The 15,398-nt window shown below is 51.3% G+C and overlaps 6 protein-coding genes across 6 annotated transcripts; 2 read left to right on the top strand and 4 right to left on the bottom strand.

The window, feature by feature from the left end:
• Window positions 1-241: 241 nt before the first annotated feature.
• On the bottom strand, window positions 242-3,116 carry T310_7822 (uncharacterized protein; the record flags this gene model as incomplete). Its single annotated transcript, XM_013469387.1, has 2 exons — window positions 242-2,106; window positions 2,174-3,116. The coding sequence occupies 2 exons, from the start codon at window positions 3,114-3,116 to the stop codon at window positions 242-244; spliced, it is 2,808 nt and encodes a 935-aa protein (XP_013324841.1).
• A 1,017-nt stretch (window positions 3,117-4,133) lies between these two features.
• Window positions 4,134-4,590, top strand: T310_7823 (uncharacterized protein; the record flags this gene model as incomplete). Its single annotated transcript, XM_013469388.1, has 2 exons — window positions 4,134-4,179; window positions 4,292-4,590. The coding sequence occupies 2 exons, from the start codon at window positions 4,134-4,136 to the stop codon at window positions 4,588-4,590; spliced, it is 345 nt and encodes a 114-aa protein (XP_013324842.1).
• A 2,141-nt stretch (window positions 4,591-6,731) lies between these two features.
• T310_7824 (uncharacterized protein) lies at window positions 6,732-7,728 on the bottom strand (the record flags this gene model as incomplete). The annotated part of the gene is made up of 2 exons (XM_013469389.1): window positions 6,732-7,412; window positions 7,471-7,728. The coding sequence occupies 2 exons, from the start codon at window positions 7,726-7,728 to the stop codon at window positions 6,732-6,734; spliced, it is 939 nt and encodes a 312-aa protein (XP_013324843.1).
• Window positions 7,729-8,710: 982 nt separating this feature from the next.
• T310_7825 (uncharacterized protein) lies at window positions 8,711-9,504 on the top strand (the record flags this gene model as incomplete). The annotated part of the gene is made up of 3 exons (XM_013469390.1): window positions 8,711-8,823; window positions 8,906-9,314; window positions 9,370-9,504. The coding sequence occupies 3 exons, from the start codon at window positions 8,711-8,713 to the stop codon at window positions 9,502-9,504; spliced, it is 657 nt and encodes a 218-aa protein (XP_013324844.1).
• Window positions 9,505-10,980: 1,476 nt separating this feature from the next.
• T310_7826 (Nuclear transport factor NTF-2) lies at window positions 10,981-11,753 on the bottom strand (the record flags this gene model as incomplete). Its single annotated transcript, XM_013469391.1, has 6 exons — window positions 10,981-11,097; window positions 11,177-11,278; window positions 11,339-11,410; window positions 11,492-11,556; window positions 11,645-11,662; window positions 11,747-11,753. 6 exons carry the CDS (start codon window positions 11,751-11,753, stop codon window positions 10,981-10,983), a joined length of 381 nt encoding a protein of 126 aa, XP_013324845.1.
• A 922-nt stretch (window positions 11,754-12,675) lies between these two features.
• T310_7827 (uncharacterized protein) lies at window positions 12,676-15,398 on the bottom strand (the record flags this gene model as incomplete). The annotated part of the gene is made up of 2 exons (XM_013469392.1): window positions 12,676-15,338; window positions 15,368-15,398. Coding segments are annotated over 2 exons (2,694 nt in total), but the record flags the coding sequence as incomplete, so codon positions are not given.

Consider the following 15,398-nt stretch of genomic DNA (forward strand, 5'->3'; position numbering starts at 1 on the left):
GATATCAATATTACACAGATATCTACCTACCTACCTACCTATCTATCTAGGTAAGGTAATGATGGTAGTTATCTAGAAAGCATCGATGATCGATCTGATCGATCGAATGAAAATCGTCTAGTCATTTGTTTGTGTTCAATGCAACAATAAACAGACAGACAGGCAGGCTGAATTGACTGAAAGAGAAAAAATATATATTTTTTTTTTGCTTCACATCCGCAGACACCTTGCTGCCAACGTCTCATATCTCTGCGTGCTTGTCCCCGTCTGACTCCTTGCCGTTAGCCGACGCAGCCTCGCGTTCCACGTCCTCTGAGACGGTCTCGTGAGAAGGCGCAGAATCCTTGTCTTCTGGCTTGGCAGCTGGCTCATCAGGTTCGACAGCAGCCTCCGACTCGGCTTGAACCGCATCTTCTACCTTGGCTGATGTTGTCTCATCGGCTTGGGTGGACTCGCCGGTTGCGGCGCTAATCGACTCCTGCGCCTTGGGCGCCTCAGATACTGCAGTTTCTGACGTATCTGCCGACTCGACAGCCTTTTCTTCCACCTTCGCGGTCCTGGTTGGCCCAACAACCAAATTCCCGTCCGCATCCACCTGCCACACGTTCCACGCGTCCATGATGCGGATCTCCGGTATTGACGGAAGTTTCGTCTGGGCCGCAGCAGCCGGCTTCCTCCTTGGCGGTCCCCGAGCTCGTCCCTTGCGGGCATCGCTCAGAGGTCCCTTCTCCGCCGGTGCTTCGGGTTCCTCCTTCTTCTCGGCCGGTTTGGGTCCCTGTGGGCCGAGTTGCAGACGAGAGTTCAAGTCCGACAGGAAGTTGGCTTTCACGCCCGCAATCCCGCCCGAAGGTCGAGCCGGGATAGTCGGCTTGGGCTTGGTCGCCGGCGGCGCCGTAGTATTCTCAGTGGACTCACGAGTGACAGGCTTGGCAGGGCGAGCAGGCACTTGTGGCCTGGGTCGATCGGGAATAGCAGGTGCCTTCCGCACCTCTGTCGGTGAACTGCTCTTCTCCTCCGGGGAGGCATTCTTCGAAGAAACATCCGTCTTTGCGGGCCTCTGAGGTCTGATAGGAACACTAGGTCGAGGAGGTATGGTGGGCTTGGTGGACGCATCGGGTGGACTCTTCACCTCAGTGTCCGCCGGTTCTATCGTCGTGACCAGTTTCTGGCTTTCGGGGGCATCCTCCCAAATATCTCGACTGGGGAAACGCTGTTTGACCGTGTCTGGTTGTGATGGTTGTTCTTCATGAGCCTCGCCGTTGGACTCGAGAATGTGAGAGGCAACTTGGTGCGAGTCGACCTGTTCCGTCTGCTTCCTTCGAGCCTCTTCGGCCTCCGGGGTTTCAAACGTGCTCTTGGACTCCTCTTTTGGCGGCTCCGGTGTGGAGACACTGGCGTGTAGTTGCAGACTATCCGGAGTGTCTTCCCAAATGTCTTGACTGGGGAATCGATGTTGCTCGACGCGGTTTCTGAAGCGCTCCGCGGTAGACACTGGCTTCTCAGATTTCTCATCCTCAGGGAACAAAGGCTCGTATTCTTCCACATCCTCGAGAGGGGTATGGGTCTCCTCATATTCCTCACCACGCGAGTTCCACCGCGCCAGACCAGCGGGAGCGCCGTGGAGGCTGCTTGGTCGACTTGCGGGACGACTGCCCGCTGCGCTCGGGGTCCGGCTTCGGGTTCTCTCCAGGTCGTGGTGCTCAAAAGTCGGCGAGATGGCAGGGTGGAGGAAGGCTGACTCGGGACGGACTTCATCCGCAGCCAGAATGGGTTCATCGTCGTGCTCCGCGTCACCTTCTGCCGGGCCCTGAGAGGCGTGGTCCGGGGTTTGAGCGAACCCATCCGGACGATGCGAGTGATGATAGGGATCATCCACGTGGATCACATGACTCCCAGCATCACTGCTCGCTACTGATTGTGCACTGCGGGTCCGCTCCAGTTCTGCGGCTGGGAAGCTTGCCTTGCGCAGAGGAGACTCCACGGCTGGCTGCGAGTCCTGTCGCAAACCAGCATTTGGAGGGGGAGAGGCCAAACGGGAAGTGTATTCTTCCGAAGCAATGTAGCCGACTTCCTCTTCGGGTGTGCCAGTCACGGCAGGAGAAGTACCTTTTTCACCAATTGTTAGTATTATCGGTCTACCATATCTCTCCAGTCGAGCGCGGGGACCACTCACCAAGACCACTGCCCTTGGTGGCCGAATTTCGGACGATGCGATTGAGATCTTCACTGCTCAAGGCCCAGTCGGGACGCGGGGCGATTCCTGGCCCATACTGGCCCTCTTCCCGCGCGAGCTCATCGGGATGCTTGTCATACCAGGCCTTCTCAAACTTATCCGTCGCGGGAACGCCATGGCCGTGGAGACCATAGCTGCCTGGTGGAAGGAGGACTTCACGACCGCTGCGAGTGCGCTGGTGATGGCGGCCTGAACGGTGCCCAGCCGACCCTGGCGCGGGAGACGGTGCCTGCACGTCACCCGCGCCGGGGTACATTGGGACCCGCTGTCCAATCTCGGGAATGCCGTGCTCATCCTCAAAATTAAGGGATTGCCGTTTGGTGGATGCGGTTGACGATTCGGCACGCGAGCCATTCGGCTTGGAGTGCAAGGAACGACTGCGGTGCTCCCACTCGTCATGAGAAGGAGACGGCGCTTTGCCGAAACCCGCCGCAGCAGCCTGCTGAGAGTCTGTGCGGGTGACCGCCTGGACTTTTGCCTTTGCGCTGGATGAGGGCAGCGATGGCTTGGGAGCATGAAGCTTCAAGTCGCTGCTCACGTTCCTCGTCTCCGCGGGGACGGAGTGTTCTTGTTCTGACGACGACACCTCCACGGGCAGGTCTTCATATTCGATTCCTTCCTCGCCCAGAGACGGGATCGTCACGCTTGGGGGACGCGGAGGCGGATCGTGGGAGGTGGTGCGGGTGAGATTAGAGCCATTCGGGGGCTCATTCAAGGGAGAGGGGGCGTAGCTATCCCGCATGGGGGAGACGGAGCGCTCAACGCGGCGATTGGTAGGACGAGGAGGGATTTTGGGGATGTCGGAGGAGGAGGCATCAAGTCCAGCGGGACGCGGAGACCTAGACGGTCGAGGAGGTATCACCGGGGCCGTTGGAGCGGACATGGTGGGAGAGGGAATGTTATAAGATCGTTTCGGAAGCCGTGGTGGGCAGAGTCAAGGAGAGATCAGAACCTGGCAGTGGAGAAGTCTGAGTCAGTGTTTGAACCAATGAATCAATTCGGAGTGCAGATCACAAATAAGTGAGTCAGAAGAGATAACTGGCGGAGGAGGACGACAAACAATCCAAAGGCATGCACTTTGACGGCAAGAGACGAAGACAGGGTGTTGGAATGAGGCTTTTTTTTTCCCTTGCACCTTCTTTCGCCGGGGATAACCGATGGTGATAAGAGCAGGCAGTTGCCCTTGCAAGTGGTTCACAGGAACATGATGATGAAGAATTTTCAACAGAGAGCTGGATCAGGCTTTGAGATTTAGTTCAGGGCAAGAAAAAATATAGCGTGCTGGTCTAACGATTGCAGAGCTGCAGGATGGGGGAGCACGCAAGCGCAGCGAGGCTTATCAGAGGCCGATTCGATAGCACCGTCCTCACCGCCTTTGCCTCAAGGCAGCCACTAGCTTGCTGACTGCACGAAAAAGAGCAATGGGCTAATAATAGGTGAATGGCGGTGGCTTACCTGGAGGAGCAATTAAGTAGGAGCAAGTACCGACTGTACTGTACAGAGGACAGACAGGTCAACTGCTGGTCCTGATGTCTGAATCTGAAGAGCTCGAGGATAACGGCTAACTACTATTGGCCGGAAACGCCGAGAGCAGAGAAAGCGCAGAGTCGGGCGACAGAGATGGCTCGGGAGGATCAAAGACAGAGAAAGAGCATCAGATGCGGCCAATTGGCATGAAACGTGGTCTGATCAGACAGGATATCAGGGCCAGGTGGTGGCAGACTGCGATCAGTCGTCATTGACTCAGCCCGGGACAAAGAGATAGAAATAGCAGTGCTGGCGAGGCCAAGGGGCCCGGTCGGTGATGTATGAGTCTACGAGATGCCTGCACCAGCCCCGTCTGCTTCCTGCCACGGCCCACTTGGCCGTCGCGCGCGGTCGTGTGACGCCCTTTGACGCCATGAGTGAGCCCGCTGCGCCGGCTGGAACGCGTGCTGAACGGTATTGTAAGTTTTGTAACCGGTCCGGGTGAGTGAGCCAACCGGCGTCCGCCGTCGCATTAACCGGGTCCCATGTAAGCAGCGCTGATTGGCCAGCTGGCTCTGCCCTGTGGGTTAGCGCTGTCTGAGGTCATGATCCCTGCCGCATCCGACGACGAGGATACGGATCGCTGTGGTATTATTACTCCTCTGCGTGGTTTTCCACCAAGTTCCCCTCCCCCGCCAGGGCAAGACTCGCCATCGCCTGCGCCACCGCTGGTGTCTAATCTGGCAATTCCAACGGGTCGTGGCAGATACCTTGATTTCACGCGCGGAAGCACCAAGAACAACCAACAGCGCTTGAATACCAATCGTACGGGCTACGACGGGCATCTAGATTCACTTAGCAGGGATGACTCCTGCAGCCGACCAGGCTAGGAGAAGACTAGATAGTAAGGGGAAGATCGTATGCCAATGACGAGCAGGTAGGGCACTGCGAAGGTTTCTGTGTATGCCAGCCGTGCTCACTACAGCGCTGGACACTTTGATTAGTTGTCATGTAGATTTAGTTTTTATGTACTGTCGAGACCAATTGGCTGGAATCCAGTCGTTGTTCGTCAGGATCAAATCATCAGCCCAAAGAATGATGATTTCAACACTGTCGCGTGGCACGGTACAGAGTACATACAAGGCAGCAAGCGGCAACAGGGAAAAAAAAAAAGGGCCAAAAAGTCAAAAAAAACTCTGCTACCTGGCGGTTGATCCTTGGTCTGCGGGCGATTCCAGCGGCTAAGAACTCTGATTTGGTATCGACTAATACGCGCAAAAAGCAAACTTTCTTTGACTTCTCAGCATGCATGTGCCACGATGTATATTATGCATGCCACGTTTAGGTGGTTTCGTAGGGAGGGAACTTCCGGCTGCCAAGTATCAACTGGACTTGTGACAGTATTTTCGAATGTGTTTGCACAAGCAGAACCAGGCCACATGGACGAGAAGTAATATACGATTACGGGGTATATTCCGACTCGTAACTTCGTAAGCCAGGGTGACGATTTCGGGGATTCCTTCCCCACAATCTCGACTCCAAAATTAGTAGGAGTGCCCGGCTATTACCTAAGATGGGCCTTAGGCACGAGTAGGCTGCCGACTAGGCAGTGTTAGCCTGCGACGATAGTCGCCACACCCGGTGGTGGGCCACAGTCAGATCACGGGGGCGAGGATCATGGATCGATCGCCTCATCGCCCCTTCCAGTGCCCACGCGAAGGTTCGAAGTTGTTCCCCTTCGACCTGCTCACATCAAGGGTCTTTTACAGGTGGGATTTTCTTCATCTAAGCCTCAGAAAAGGACATTCAATGGAAACCAACAGTTGTAGGTCGTTCTTATGGAATCAGTTGGGAATCGAATCAGTCGTGAATCGAAGGGTACTACCTAAGTAGGTATACTACAGCGTAGTCCACGCACATGACATGACATGCACCTTGCTACTTGAAGATAGATCATCCAACTCGTCCTACCTGACTCCTAGATTGCTGCATCCATGCATATTGACCCCTCTTTGATCTCCCTCTCCCTCTTTCTCCGATTTTTTACCCCGCATTCTCAATTCTCTCTAGTCAAGAGGTCTGACCTCATTGCGCATTGTAAGCATGTACTGTATGTCTGTACAGTACAATAATGCCTCTGATCACCTGCACCGAAGGAAAATTGCCTGACTTGATAATTGCTAGCCAATTGATATGGAATTGCTCATTTTGGAGAATACCTATACTCCCTACCTAGTAGGTGCTGTACTTTACTTAGGCAGGTATATTATCACGCAATATCTCGTAGATTTCCTGGAACAAACCTACAATAAGCTACCTTAGGTAGGTACCTAGCTAGGTAGACAACCTTACGTCTGAAGTAGGTTAGGTACTGTACCTAATCCATTTCCTCCCTATCGCTTGTGATTTCCGATTTCCTAGGATCCGTAGATCACCAACGAACCCCGCTGCACGTGTGTACGCCATTCCGCACCTTTTTGCCCCGCATTGTATGTACTCGATTGCCCTTGTCAAGGTATTATTCGCTGCGGTCAGTCGAGAAGACGGGTAGCTACCAACTCTTAAAGGACGTGTGACGTCGTTGTACAGCCTTAGGACCTCATGCACCGAGCCATTTGCGGCTACCAGAGAAAAACCTCGCATAAGCACTCTACCTACGCACTGATCTTCCTGTACGACCATATCTGTCTGAATTGTACGCAATAAATGCGGCATTTTTCACACTGGGTCATTACTTTTTGCCATTTTGCGAGAATCTAGCAGTAGCTAGGTACATACATAGGAGCTAGGTAGTACCAGACACAAAGCAAAGTTTCCGTCCTTGATTGGTCACAAATAATTGTCTCATGAACTATTCATTGCACAGCAGTCATCAAAGTTATTCAAGTTTGTGTCGGTTATCTTAGATGATATTAACTTTCGGAAAAGGATTTCGCCATTGGAATCGGAGTTGCAGATGCGGGATTAAAAAGATCGATGAGCCACTCACTGTCCTCCGAGTCGAGCAGACAAATGGAGATCGGCAAACCGTTCACTGCCTTCCGAATTGTCCTCTCTGCGTGGGTGCGTTCGTCATGCTTTTTCTGGCCGCGTTACCACCCTTGTTCGGGGTATTCGTATTTGCAGCCGCAGGAACATTTTTGGTCCAATTCTTATAGCACGGCTCGTTCTTCTCCCATTCAGAAACACACTTGTTCATCATGTTGACAGAGAGATCGCAGGCGAACTTTGGAACTTCCACGAGAAGACTGTTCGGTAAAATCGCCGAACCAGCTCCATTACCCTTCCTCAACTCCGTCAGGCGATCCAGTGTTATCTGAACAACGAGGCTCCTGAGATAGGGATCGTGTTGTGGGGCCAACTTGTAGATTTCAGCCACAGCTTGACAAAAAGATCCTTGATCGAGACGCTGCCGCAATTTTTCACTCAGCTTCTTTCCTGCAAGTGATTTCAGACCCGCGATGAGCAGCCGGTCGGCGAGCAAATACATGTGTATGTGAAAGACGAGCGAGTCCTGAGGCGCCGCTGGTGGAAGTGGATTGCTGTTGGGGCCGGTCTCAGGGGCATTGCCTCCCACACCTCCAGCTGACATCTGAGAAAGACACCCATCGATGGACTCAACTCCGTAATCGAGTGTGTAGAGGTATTCGAGCATCCGCTTTACCATTTGGGGGTCCTCATCATTCAGCTCAATTCTCCTTGAAGATGCTTCCTAATTGATCGTTACTACATGCAAACTTCAACAATTGAAGCTCAGCTATATTGCTTACCTGGAACTGACTATCACACGCTGCAGCAATGAAGTCAGACCGGGGACAGACAATACACCGATGGACTGCAAACGACTCAGAACGACAGACAATCGTCAAGTCGCTGTATTTGGGGTTGTGAAAGAGACGTCGACCTAAGCCATCATGAGCAAACACGCTCTGTGCTGGAGCCATCTGGTGTAGCCTTTTGGCAGAGTGCGGAGAGTTGTTTTGCAAAGATGACTCTGCAGCTGCCTTCCTCTTTAGGTCCTCCAGCATGCTGAGAGCACCTCACATAAATATAAGATGGCGCAGTATAAATGAGGAGTGAAATGTGAAACGTGAATGGGATGAGAAGTGACGGGTGATTGTGACTGCGGTGAAAGGTCCCTTCCTCATGAGTGAGATATCGCAGGATTCTGTGACGGATCTTCTTCGTTAAGTGAAGGAATACCACGTGAGACATTGTTCTGGTCGAGGTCGCTTCTGCCCAGGTGGGAAAATGAGAGAGTACAGTGACGGAAGTGTCTGCTCTGCCGCTTCGAAGGCGCATGAAAACGAAATAACAAAAGGTTGTTTCCAGGAGAAGAAACTTCTATGAACACTGACACTTTGAGTACAGCTGGTTTTAATATAGTATTAAAAGGATGAATTATTCTGTGCCTTACTTTGGGAGGGAATTTTGGATGCATCCTCCGATGTGGACTGATAGATTTCTCATATATAGATCAAGAGGAATCAACTGCTGGAACATATCTGTAGTGGCAGCAAGCAGGTAGTATGACAAACACAGCCTGATACACATATATGATGTTACTAGGAAACAAGATAAAGAAGTAAGAGAGACAAGAAATGAGAAACAAGAGCCATCCCTAAAACAGAAAATATCAGTCAGGCCTACAAAAGCCGACTGGCTGACTGTTCACTGTCAATTTGATCAGATTTCTTTTCACCAACAACGGTCGATCGAATCGACTATCTTGATAGACGTCAAGCCCTAAGGGTTCTGGGCAAGCAGCCAGTCATTTAGTCAGTCACGATAGATTCGATCATCTTTATCAAGCATCAACACATCATTCGGCACCGCGCCACACTCCAGTGCTTTTCACTCAGGGGAGAACAAGGATATAACTAACTAGAAACATATACACAGATAGACCTTGGTTAGCAAGAAGTGAGAGGTAGACAAGGGTAATGCAATCGTTAGTATCTCAAATCCTCGAGTCCGTCTTCTTGACATCATGGGATCGTTATGCGAAAAATGAAGGATCCTGGACGAGCAGGAGCTTTCTTTCTGTCTCTGTTATGTCAACTCACTCTCCCCAACCACATCTCAGCAAGAAATGCCTCGACAACAAAAGTGGTATTTGTATGGTAGTTCTGGAACACAAAAGCAAGACATGACATGACATCGCAAGAGTCATTCCAACTGCTGAGTTAAAGAAACAGATGACAGCGTCCAAAAAGGACTCTCGTTACTGTCAATAGAAAGGACAAGAAAGGAAATCACTGCCATCAGTCATTCTCTTCCAAACACATGTCAATGTCGTCAACCATCACACAATCATCTGAACAAGGCCCTGGCCACCAAGAGTCTTGCTGCCAACAAACTCCTGATTTTTAAGGCCAGCAAGGAGGTAGAAGACAGCCGCAACAAGGAGAACCACAGCAGCAGCGATCAAGCTGGATGCGCCAGAGATAAGGCTGAGCCATTGTATGGCACTCATGACCACATAGATAACCGCGCGCATGTAGTTGGTTGTGAAACGGCGGATAAACGAGTCAAACTTGGACGAGGTCGGGCAGATCCTGAGCAGGAAGGGAACCTCGATGAAGATCAAAACGAATGCAGAGCATCTGCCAAAGTAACCCTCCGTTAGCCAAATTTCAGAAGATTTGTAGCACTGCCAATACTCACAGGCATATTATGCTAAAAGGAATTCGCAGAAGGGGGGCGAAGATGTTGGCAATGCCCAGGGCGAAGCAGAGGAAAATGCACAGGACGCCCGTCCTACATGGAGACCAAAATCAGCAACAGAAATCACCAAAATATGATGAGATATAGCGCAGTAGCCTGCTATCCCAGCTCCACTCTTGAATTTTCTCAAGACTTGCGTGTTGTAGAATCCTCCGTAGGATAGACATCACTGCGGACGCGGACTTGCTCGGGAACACGCAGGCAAAGTGAAGGTCTATGGACTCGGAGCGAAATGAACAGCTATAGAGGGACAAAGGATACAAACCATTGTCCGTAGATACCTAAGAGAGGCGTGCACTGTTAGCTCCTGACCTGACTTTCACGCAAGAATCCAGAAGGGTGAACTCACTAAAATTCCGCGAGCGGAACTCCTCAGCCAGAGTCATTATGACGGTAGTTCAGAAAGAAGACAATAGAACAGAATGATGATTCCTGTAAGATGGCCGACCTGACTGCGCGCCTTCTCTCTACTGGGATTTGGGCAGGTTGCTGTTCTTCCAGAATCTTGTAACGCTCAGACGCGTCTGTCAAAATCGCAGTGAATCACTAACGTTCAATCAGTCACAGCTTTTCCTCTCCGTCACTCTTGTTAAGTGGCGCAAGAGAAAAAAGAAGATAAGTGGCTGTAACAGCTAGCTATGGAAGCTGAGGCCTTGGGGGCAATAAACAACAACGTGGAAGGTTGGGATTCCGCAGCTGCGGCGTTAAAACGCGACAAGCTAAAAAAAGGCCCGAAGCCTCAACGCCCGCAAGCCTGAAACTGCACACCTTTGATATCTCAATGAATTCTGAATAAAACAGCACTTAGCGGATGGTGCGCATTCAAATAACTGCACATCAAGAGAATTTTTTTCTGGAGATGAGTTGTAACAGCTGAGCTTGCTTTTTTTGCCTCTCACCTTCGCGGTCGGCCCTGGCCACAATTTAGTAACTCTGAAACAGGACAAGCGGCAACTTGGAACCTTCTCCACTGACAACAAATGAAACAATAAATAACAATAAATATTGAGGCGCCAACTAAGAATAAGAAAATCCCATATTCTGGGAGCGAAATGATTACAAGCAGAAATAGTCACGGTAAGACTTCTTAAGTAGGCCGACAAGTATTCAGGCATCCACATAACCAATGTCGGCACAACGTATTCATCGAGGCTGAGAGCCCTTGGTTTTCTATAGAACTCTGCAGCCTGAGAGTGGATCTCTGGTGACAACGCCTCCGGAATGAGACCATACAAGCAGCTCAAGCACCTCTTGAGAGGTGAGGAAGTGCTTCTCATTTCAAAAAGGGATAAATGATCGTGTCATTTGCTGGATGAGCGCATCCACTTCTAAAAAAGATCCTCTTACAAAGGGCATAGTAGACAATCATCACTGGTTTTCACCACGCGGCGTCTTTTCCTCTCTCGTGTAGAACTTGAGGTCGACAATCTCCCCTTACTCCTAAATCGACACTGTAAACTCTCTCCATCCCAAGGTAACAATGTTTGGTATCAATTAGCCGTCACTGTTTCCATTCCTTCGCATTCTCTAGCCAATCGAACAGTCGTTGTTTTTTATGAAGAGTGGTAGATCAGGCGGAAGACGTCATTGAAGACAAAGTAGCTACCCTGGCCATCGGGAAGCAGCTGGAACGCCTGGGTGTAGCTCATGGGCTTCTGCTCATCGTCCACCTGAACAAATAGTTAGACTTCGATCTCTCATGACGTTCCAGACAAATTCCGAAACGGATCAAGCCAGTCTTGAACCTACCAAGAGTGCACCGGTGACCAAGACCAGAATACCACCCGATTCGCTGCTGGGCTGGGCATCCAGTGTCGCGACTTGGTGGACAACCTTCGAGAACGGCAACGACTGTCCATCCATGCGTTAGCAATCTCAGATGACAACTATATTTCGGCAAAGGAAACTCACGGTCAGCTTCTCGATGATGGCCGCGCTACCTTGGACAGCCGCCGTTTCGAAGGTGAGCATCGACTGGTCGCGCTGTATGCAAACGAATGCCCATTAGTCTATGTCCATCATCTCCAAATATAAGCCTCTGGTATATCGAGGGTATCCGCTTACGTAGAGAGGGGCGAGGTTGGCCCGGTTCTCATCGAAGGTCTTGTAGTAGAACTGGACGAATTGCTCTGTCGTCGAAGTCAGGATGTGATGCAAGGCGCGAATTCACCCGAACAAATAAGACTGCAGTCAGGGACAAATAGAGGAAAAACATACGAGCAACGCTGTTGAAGTCTATTCATCAAAAGTGAGTCAGCTAGTCATTCTGAGAGATATTCGCACTGCTGCGCAGCAGGCGCAGGACCAAATACAACTCACCAGTCATCTTGACGAGTATTATTTGCAGGAACTGTCACAAAATATAAACCCAGAAAGCCACCAATGACGCCTTTCGGCCAGACAGGCTCACAGAGAGGGAAAAGGAGCGATTGTTGATATGGGAGAGGTGTTTACGGAGGTCAAACTTCAGCGCCGAAGCGACAAGGAGGGGTGTTGTGGACCCGGTTGGGCAGGTTTGGTGGGGTCCGTCAGAATAGGTTAGTGGCTTTTGGTTTCTGTAAATTTCTCTTCCCGGCAGCTTCCTTCGTCCTTCGTTTCAACCATCTCACAACACACACAAGACTGTGTGAAGGATTTTTCCTAGCCAGCTACAATTGCAACCATTGCTGCTGTTATCTTCCTGACTTTATGTAGTCAGCCTTCCCTTGTCTTGCTAACCACAGCAGTCATCTTAAAACTGGCATATATATGGTAGGTAATGTCCTTTCTGCGCCTTCTCCCTCTTGTCGTACTGCTTGCTGTCTACATGATGTTCATAAACGATAACTTCTGACACTCACACCCATGGAGTGAAACCCTTTTGTTCTCTGATAATGCACAGCATGTTTTGCTACTTGCTCTTCAACGATCTAGTCACTTTGTGCAGGGGCAATTATTTACTAACAGTTCCAGGTTCTAGGTTTCTCATCAAGGTTGACCCTCTCTCTTGGTTGATTCAGCAGTTTCTACTTGTATAGCTCCAAGAGCGGGGTTGGTAGCTATCTAGATAGCTTCGCAGTTGTCTATTACGAATTGATGTCCGAGTTATATACACAATCTACAAATTTGCCCTGAATACCCCGTAGAGTCAATAGATGAAATTCTTCGATTGCTGGGTATCTAGCCTCACGAATAATGTGCTCCTCTAGTAGACATGAACTATAATCCCCATCCTTCATTGTGAATAAAAGCCAGGCATAAAATTTAGACTATTCTTCTCCCGATTCCGAGTCTGCAAACATGTCTTCTGCCTTGGGTCGTGGTTTTCGAGCTGGAAGGGAATCACGCTGTGCCTCAGATGACTGTTCTCCTGCAGGCTTTTCGGACGCAGCTTGCGTGCTTTCGAGATCAGGCTGAGCTTGGGCCGGTTCATCTTCCTCCATAGGCTGCCCATCGATGTTCTCATCTTCCAGATCACTGTCTTCCATGGGCACGCCGTCGATGTCACTCATAGGCTCTCCATCGATATCCCCCTCCATGTTATCATCAGCCATGGGCATTCCATCAAGCTCCATGTCCGTTTTCTGCACTTGGCTAGTTTCAGTTGCAGGCTTGCTGGGGTCAAACTTCCCTCCCGAGGATGCGTCTTCTTCGACTGTCTTCCATCGACTCTTCCCCTTAGCGCCGAAAACGCCGCTGGCCTTCTCTGCCTCGGCTTTCTTTTTCTCTTCTGCCAATTCTTCCTCCGTGGGAGGAGGCTTCTCGAACATCTGGACAAAGTGTTCCTGACTTGACTGGGGAAAGACGCACCAGCCTTCCCAGAGGTTCAATAGCGTTCCAACACTGCGTCTCCATTTGTCCGCTTTGAGTCGACCCCAGGAGAGTTCCTTTTCCAACCGCCCCAGATGCTCGAACACTCCTCGAGACCGGAAGGCGGACTCGAAAAGTTGCCGGTAACGCCAAGCGTGGCGAACGCCGCTCGTAGCAGAAGACGAGAGGATATCTGAAATAACATAAAGGCCGACGAGTTTAGCAGCCGACGTGTCCACCTTCTCCTTGGACGATACGCGGGGTGCTTCATTCGGATTTTCGGAAGCATTTGCATTCTCCGCAGCGTCCGACTTGGGGGCATCATTCTCCTTAAGAGCGCTATGCACCTCATCCCGATCTGGATTCGCATGTGTATACGCGAAAGGATTGAGCACGTTGGAGACGAGCATCTCAACCACTTCCTCTGCGCCTCCACCTGCGTGCTCAATGGCAAACGCTGTCACGCGAGCCACATCTCCACGTCGTAGCTTGGTGTTGGCAGTAGGAAGTCTCGCAAGTAGATGAGTCAGTTTGGCTTTCTGGAGAGGGTTCATATAGCCCACCCCATCCTCATTCCCGCCAACGTCATCTGCGGCGTGGCGACGCCTCTCATCCTCCATGTCCGAGTCGTCCTCTTCGGAGGAATTGTAGTCATCGTCCGAGACGAATTCATCGATCTGCGTAGTATATTCGAACCGGATCGCTTTCTCCGGAGGAACCCAGCTTGCTCCACCTTCGAAGATTAATGATGAGGCTTTCTCGTTCCTTCCGTGTCGACCCCTGCTGACCTTTGGGTTTGTGAGGATTTCCCAAAGCTTCCATCGGTACCACACACCACCCGTACTGCGTGCATCCCACAGCCAGGCCCATTTTTCGTCCTTCTGGACCTCTGGCCTGCTCATGAGCAATGCCTCAAACTCCGGACCGTAAGTCAACAAGTTTTCCAATGTCTTATGTATTAACCGGAGCTGCTTCAGATCCGATGGTGGTTTCACCACAACCTGCGCTGTTGTGCCCGTCCTTCCATACTGCGACCCGTATGAACCCGGTGGAGCAAATCCACCCCGATGCGATTGCGGAGGAGGTGCACGGCTGAGTCTGCCTGGCGGGCCTTGTTGAATCGCCTTCGCGCCAAAGGGCAGGGAGCTAGTGGACGATAGGCCAACATTCACAGGCATGCCAGAATTGATGGCTGCGGATGAAAGGTGACGAGATATGGACAAATAATAGCCCCAGCCAAGGTATTTGTTCTGTAGAGAGCTCACTGCGGAGTCGATATCAGAGCCCGGCGTTTCCTTCGCGAGAGTAACAATAGCGGATAAAGACTTCCGCTCCGTGGAAGGCTGGCCGGACGGAGGGAGTATCTTCACACCGTCCACCGTGAGATTCTGGGGTATTAAAGCCTTAATGACCGACGGGGACGTTCCTGGAGGGAGCGAGGCTAGGAATAACGTAGGCTTTGCGACCGCTTTCTCGGCATCTTTGTCATCTGCAGTTCTTTCTTCCTCGTCGTCGGAGGTCCGGAAGGCGGAGGCGGGGTCGTGGGAGTTTTCAAAGGCGAGAATTCCGTGCGATTGATCTTTCTCTCTATCTCGATAGAATCCATCGTGAGTCCGCTTTCGTGCCAACGACGGGGGCGGGCCTAAACTGCCTGGACCGCTGTTGCGGGTGCCGGAGCTGGTGAAGTGGCGCTTCGCAGTGCCAGTTCCCAGACTTCCTGGCCCAGAGCCACCATGGCCAAATGTGTTCGGCTTCGATCCTGTTGAAGATGTTGAAGGGCGATTGAGAGTTTCGGGGTCGTTCTCAAAGGACTTGACAAAATCTTCGTAGACGGCCGCAGTCTCAGCCTCTTCGCGCGCGCGTTTCGCCTCCGCCTCGGCCTTCTGCCGTTCGAACAGCGATTTTCTGGGCGCGGCAGCCAGCTTCGATGAGAGGTCTGGAAACCCCTTCACTTTCGAGTCCTCTGGCATGATGACTGCAGGCCGACAATGGCCCTTGCGGGTGGTGTGTTGGTACGATAATGTTGCTGTTGGCGGAGTGGCCAAAGCTTGGCCTGCGAGCCATTGCGCTCGGAGGTGAGCTGCCAATAGGACGGAGCATTGCTGTATTACTCCGCAGGGAACTTGTCAGCCCTACAACTTCAACTCTTACCAACACATATAGTGAATTGGTTAAATTCATC

Source organism: Rasamsonia emersonii, assembly GCF_000968595.1.
Source record: "Rasamsonia emersonii CBS 393.64 chromosome Unknown ctg1118621760594, whole genome shotgun sequence".
In the NCBI taxonomy this organism is placed as follows: Eukaryota; Fungi; Ascomycota; class Eurotiomycetes; order Eurotiales; family Trichocomaceae; genus Rasamsonia; species Rasamsonia emersonii.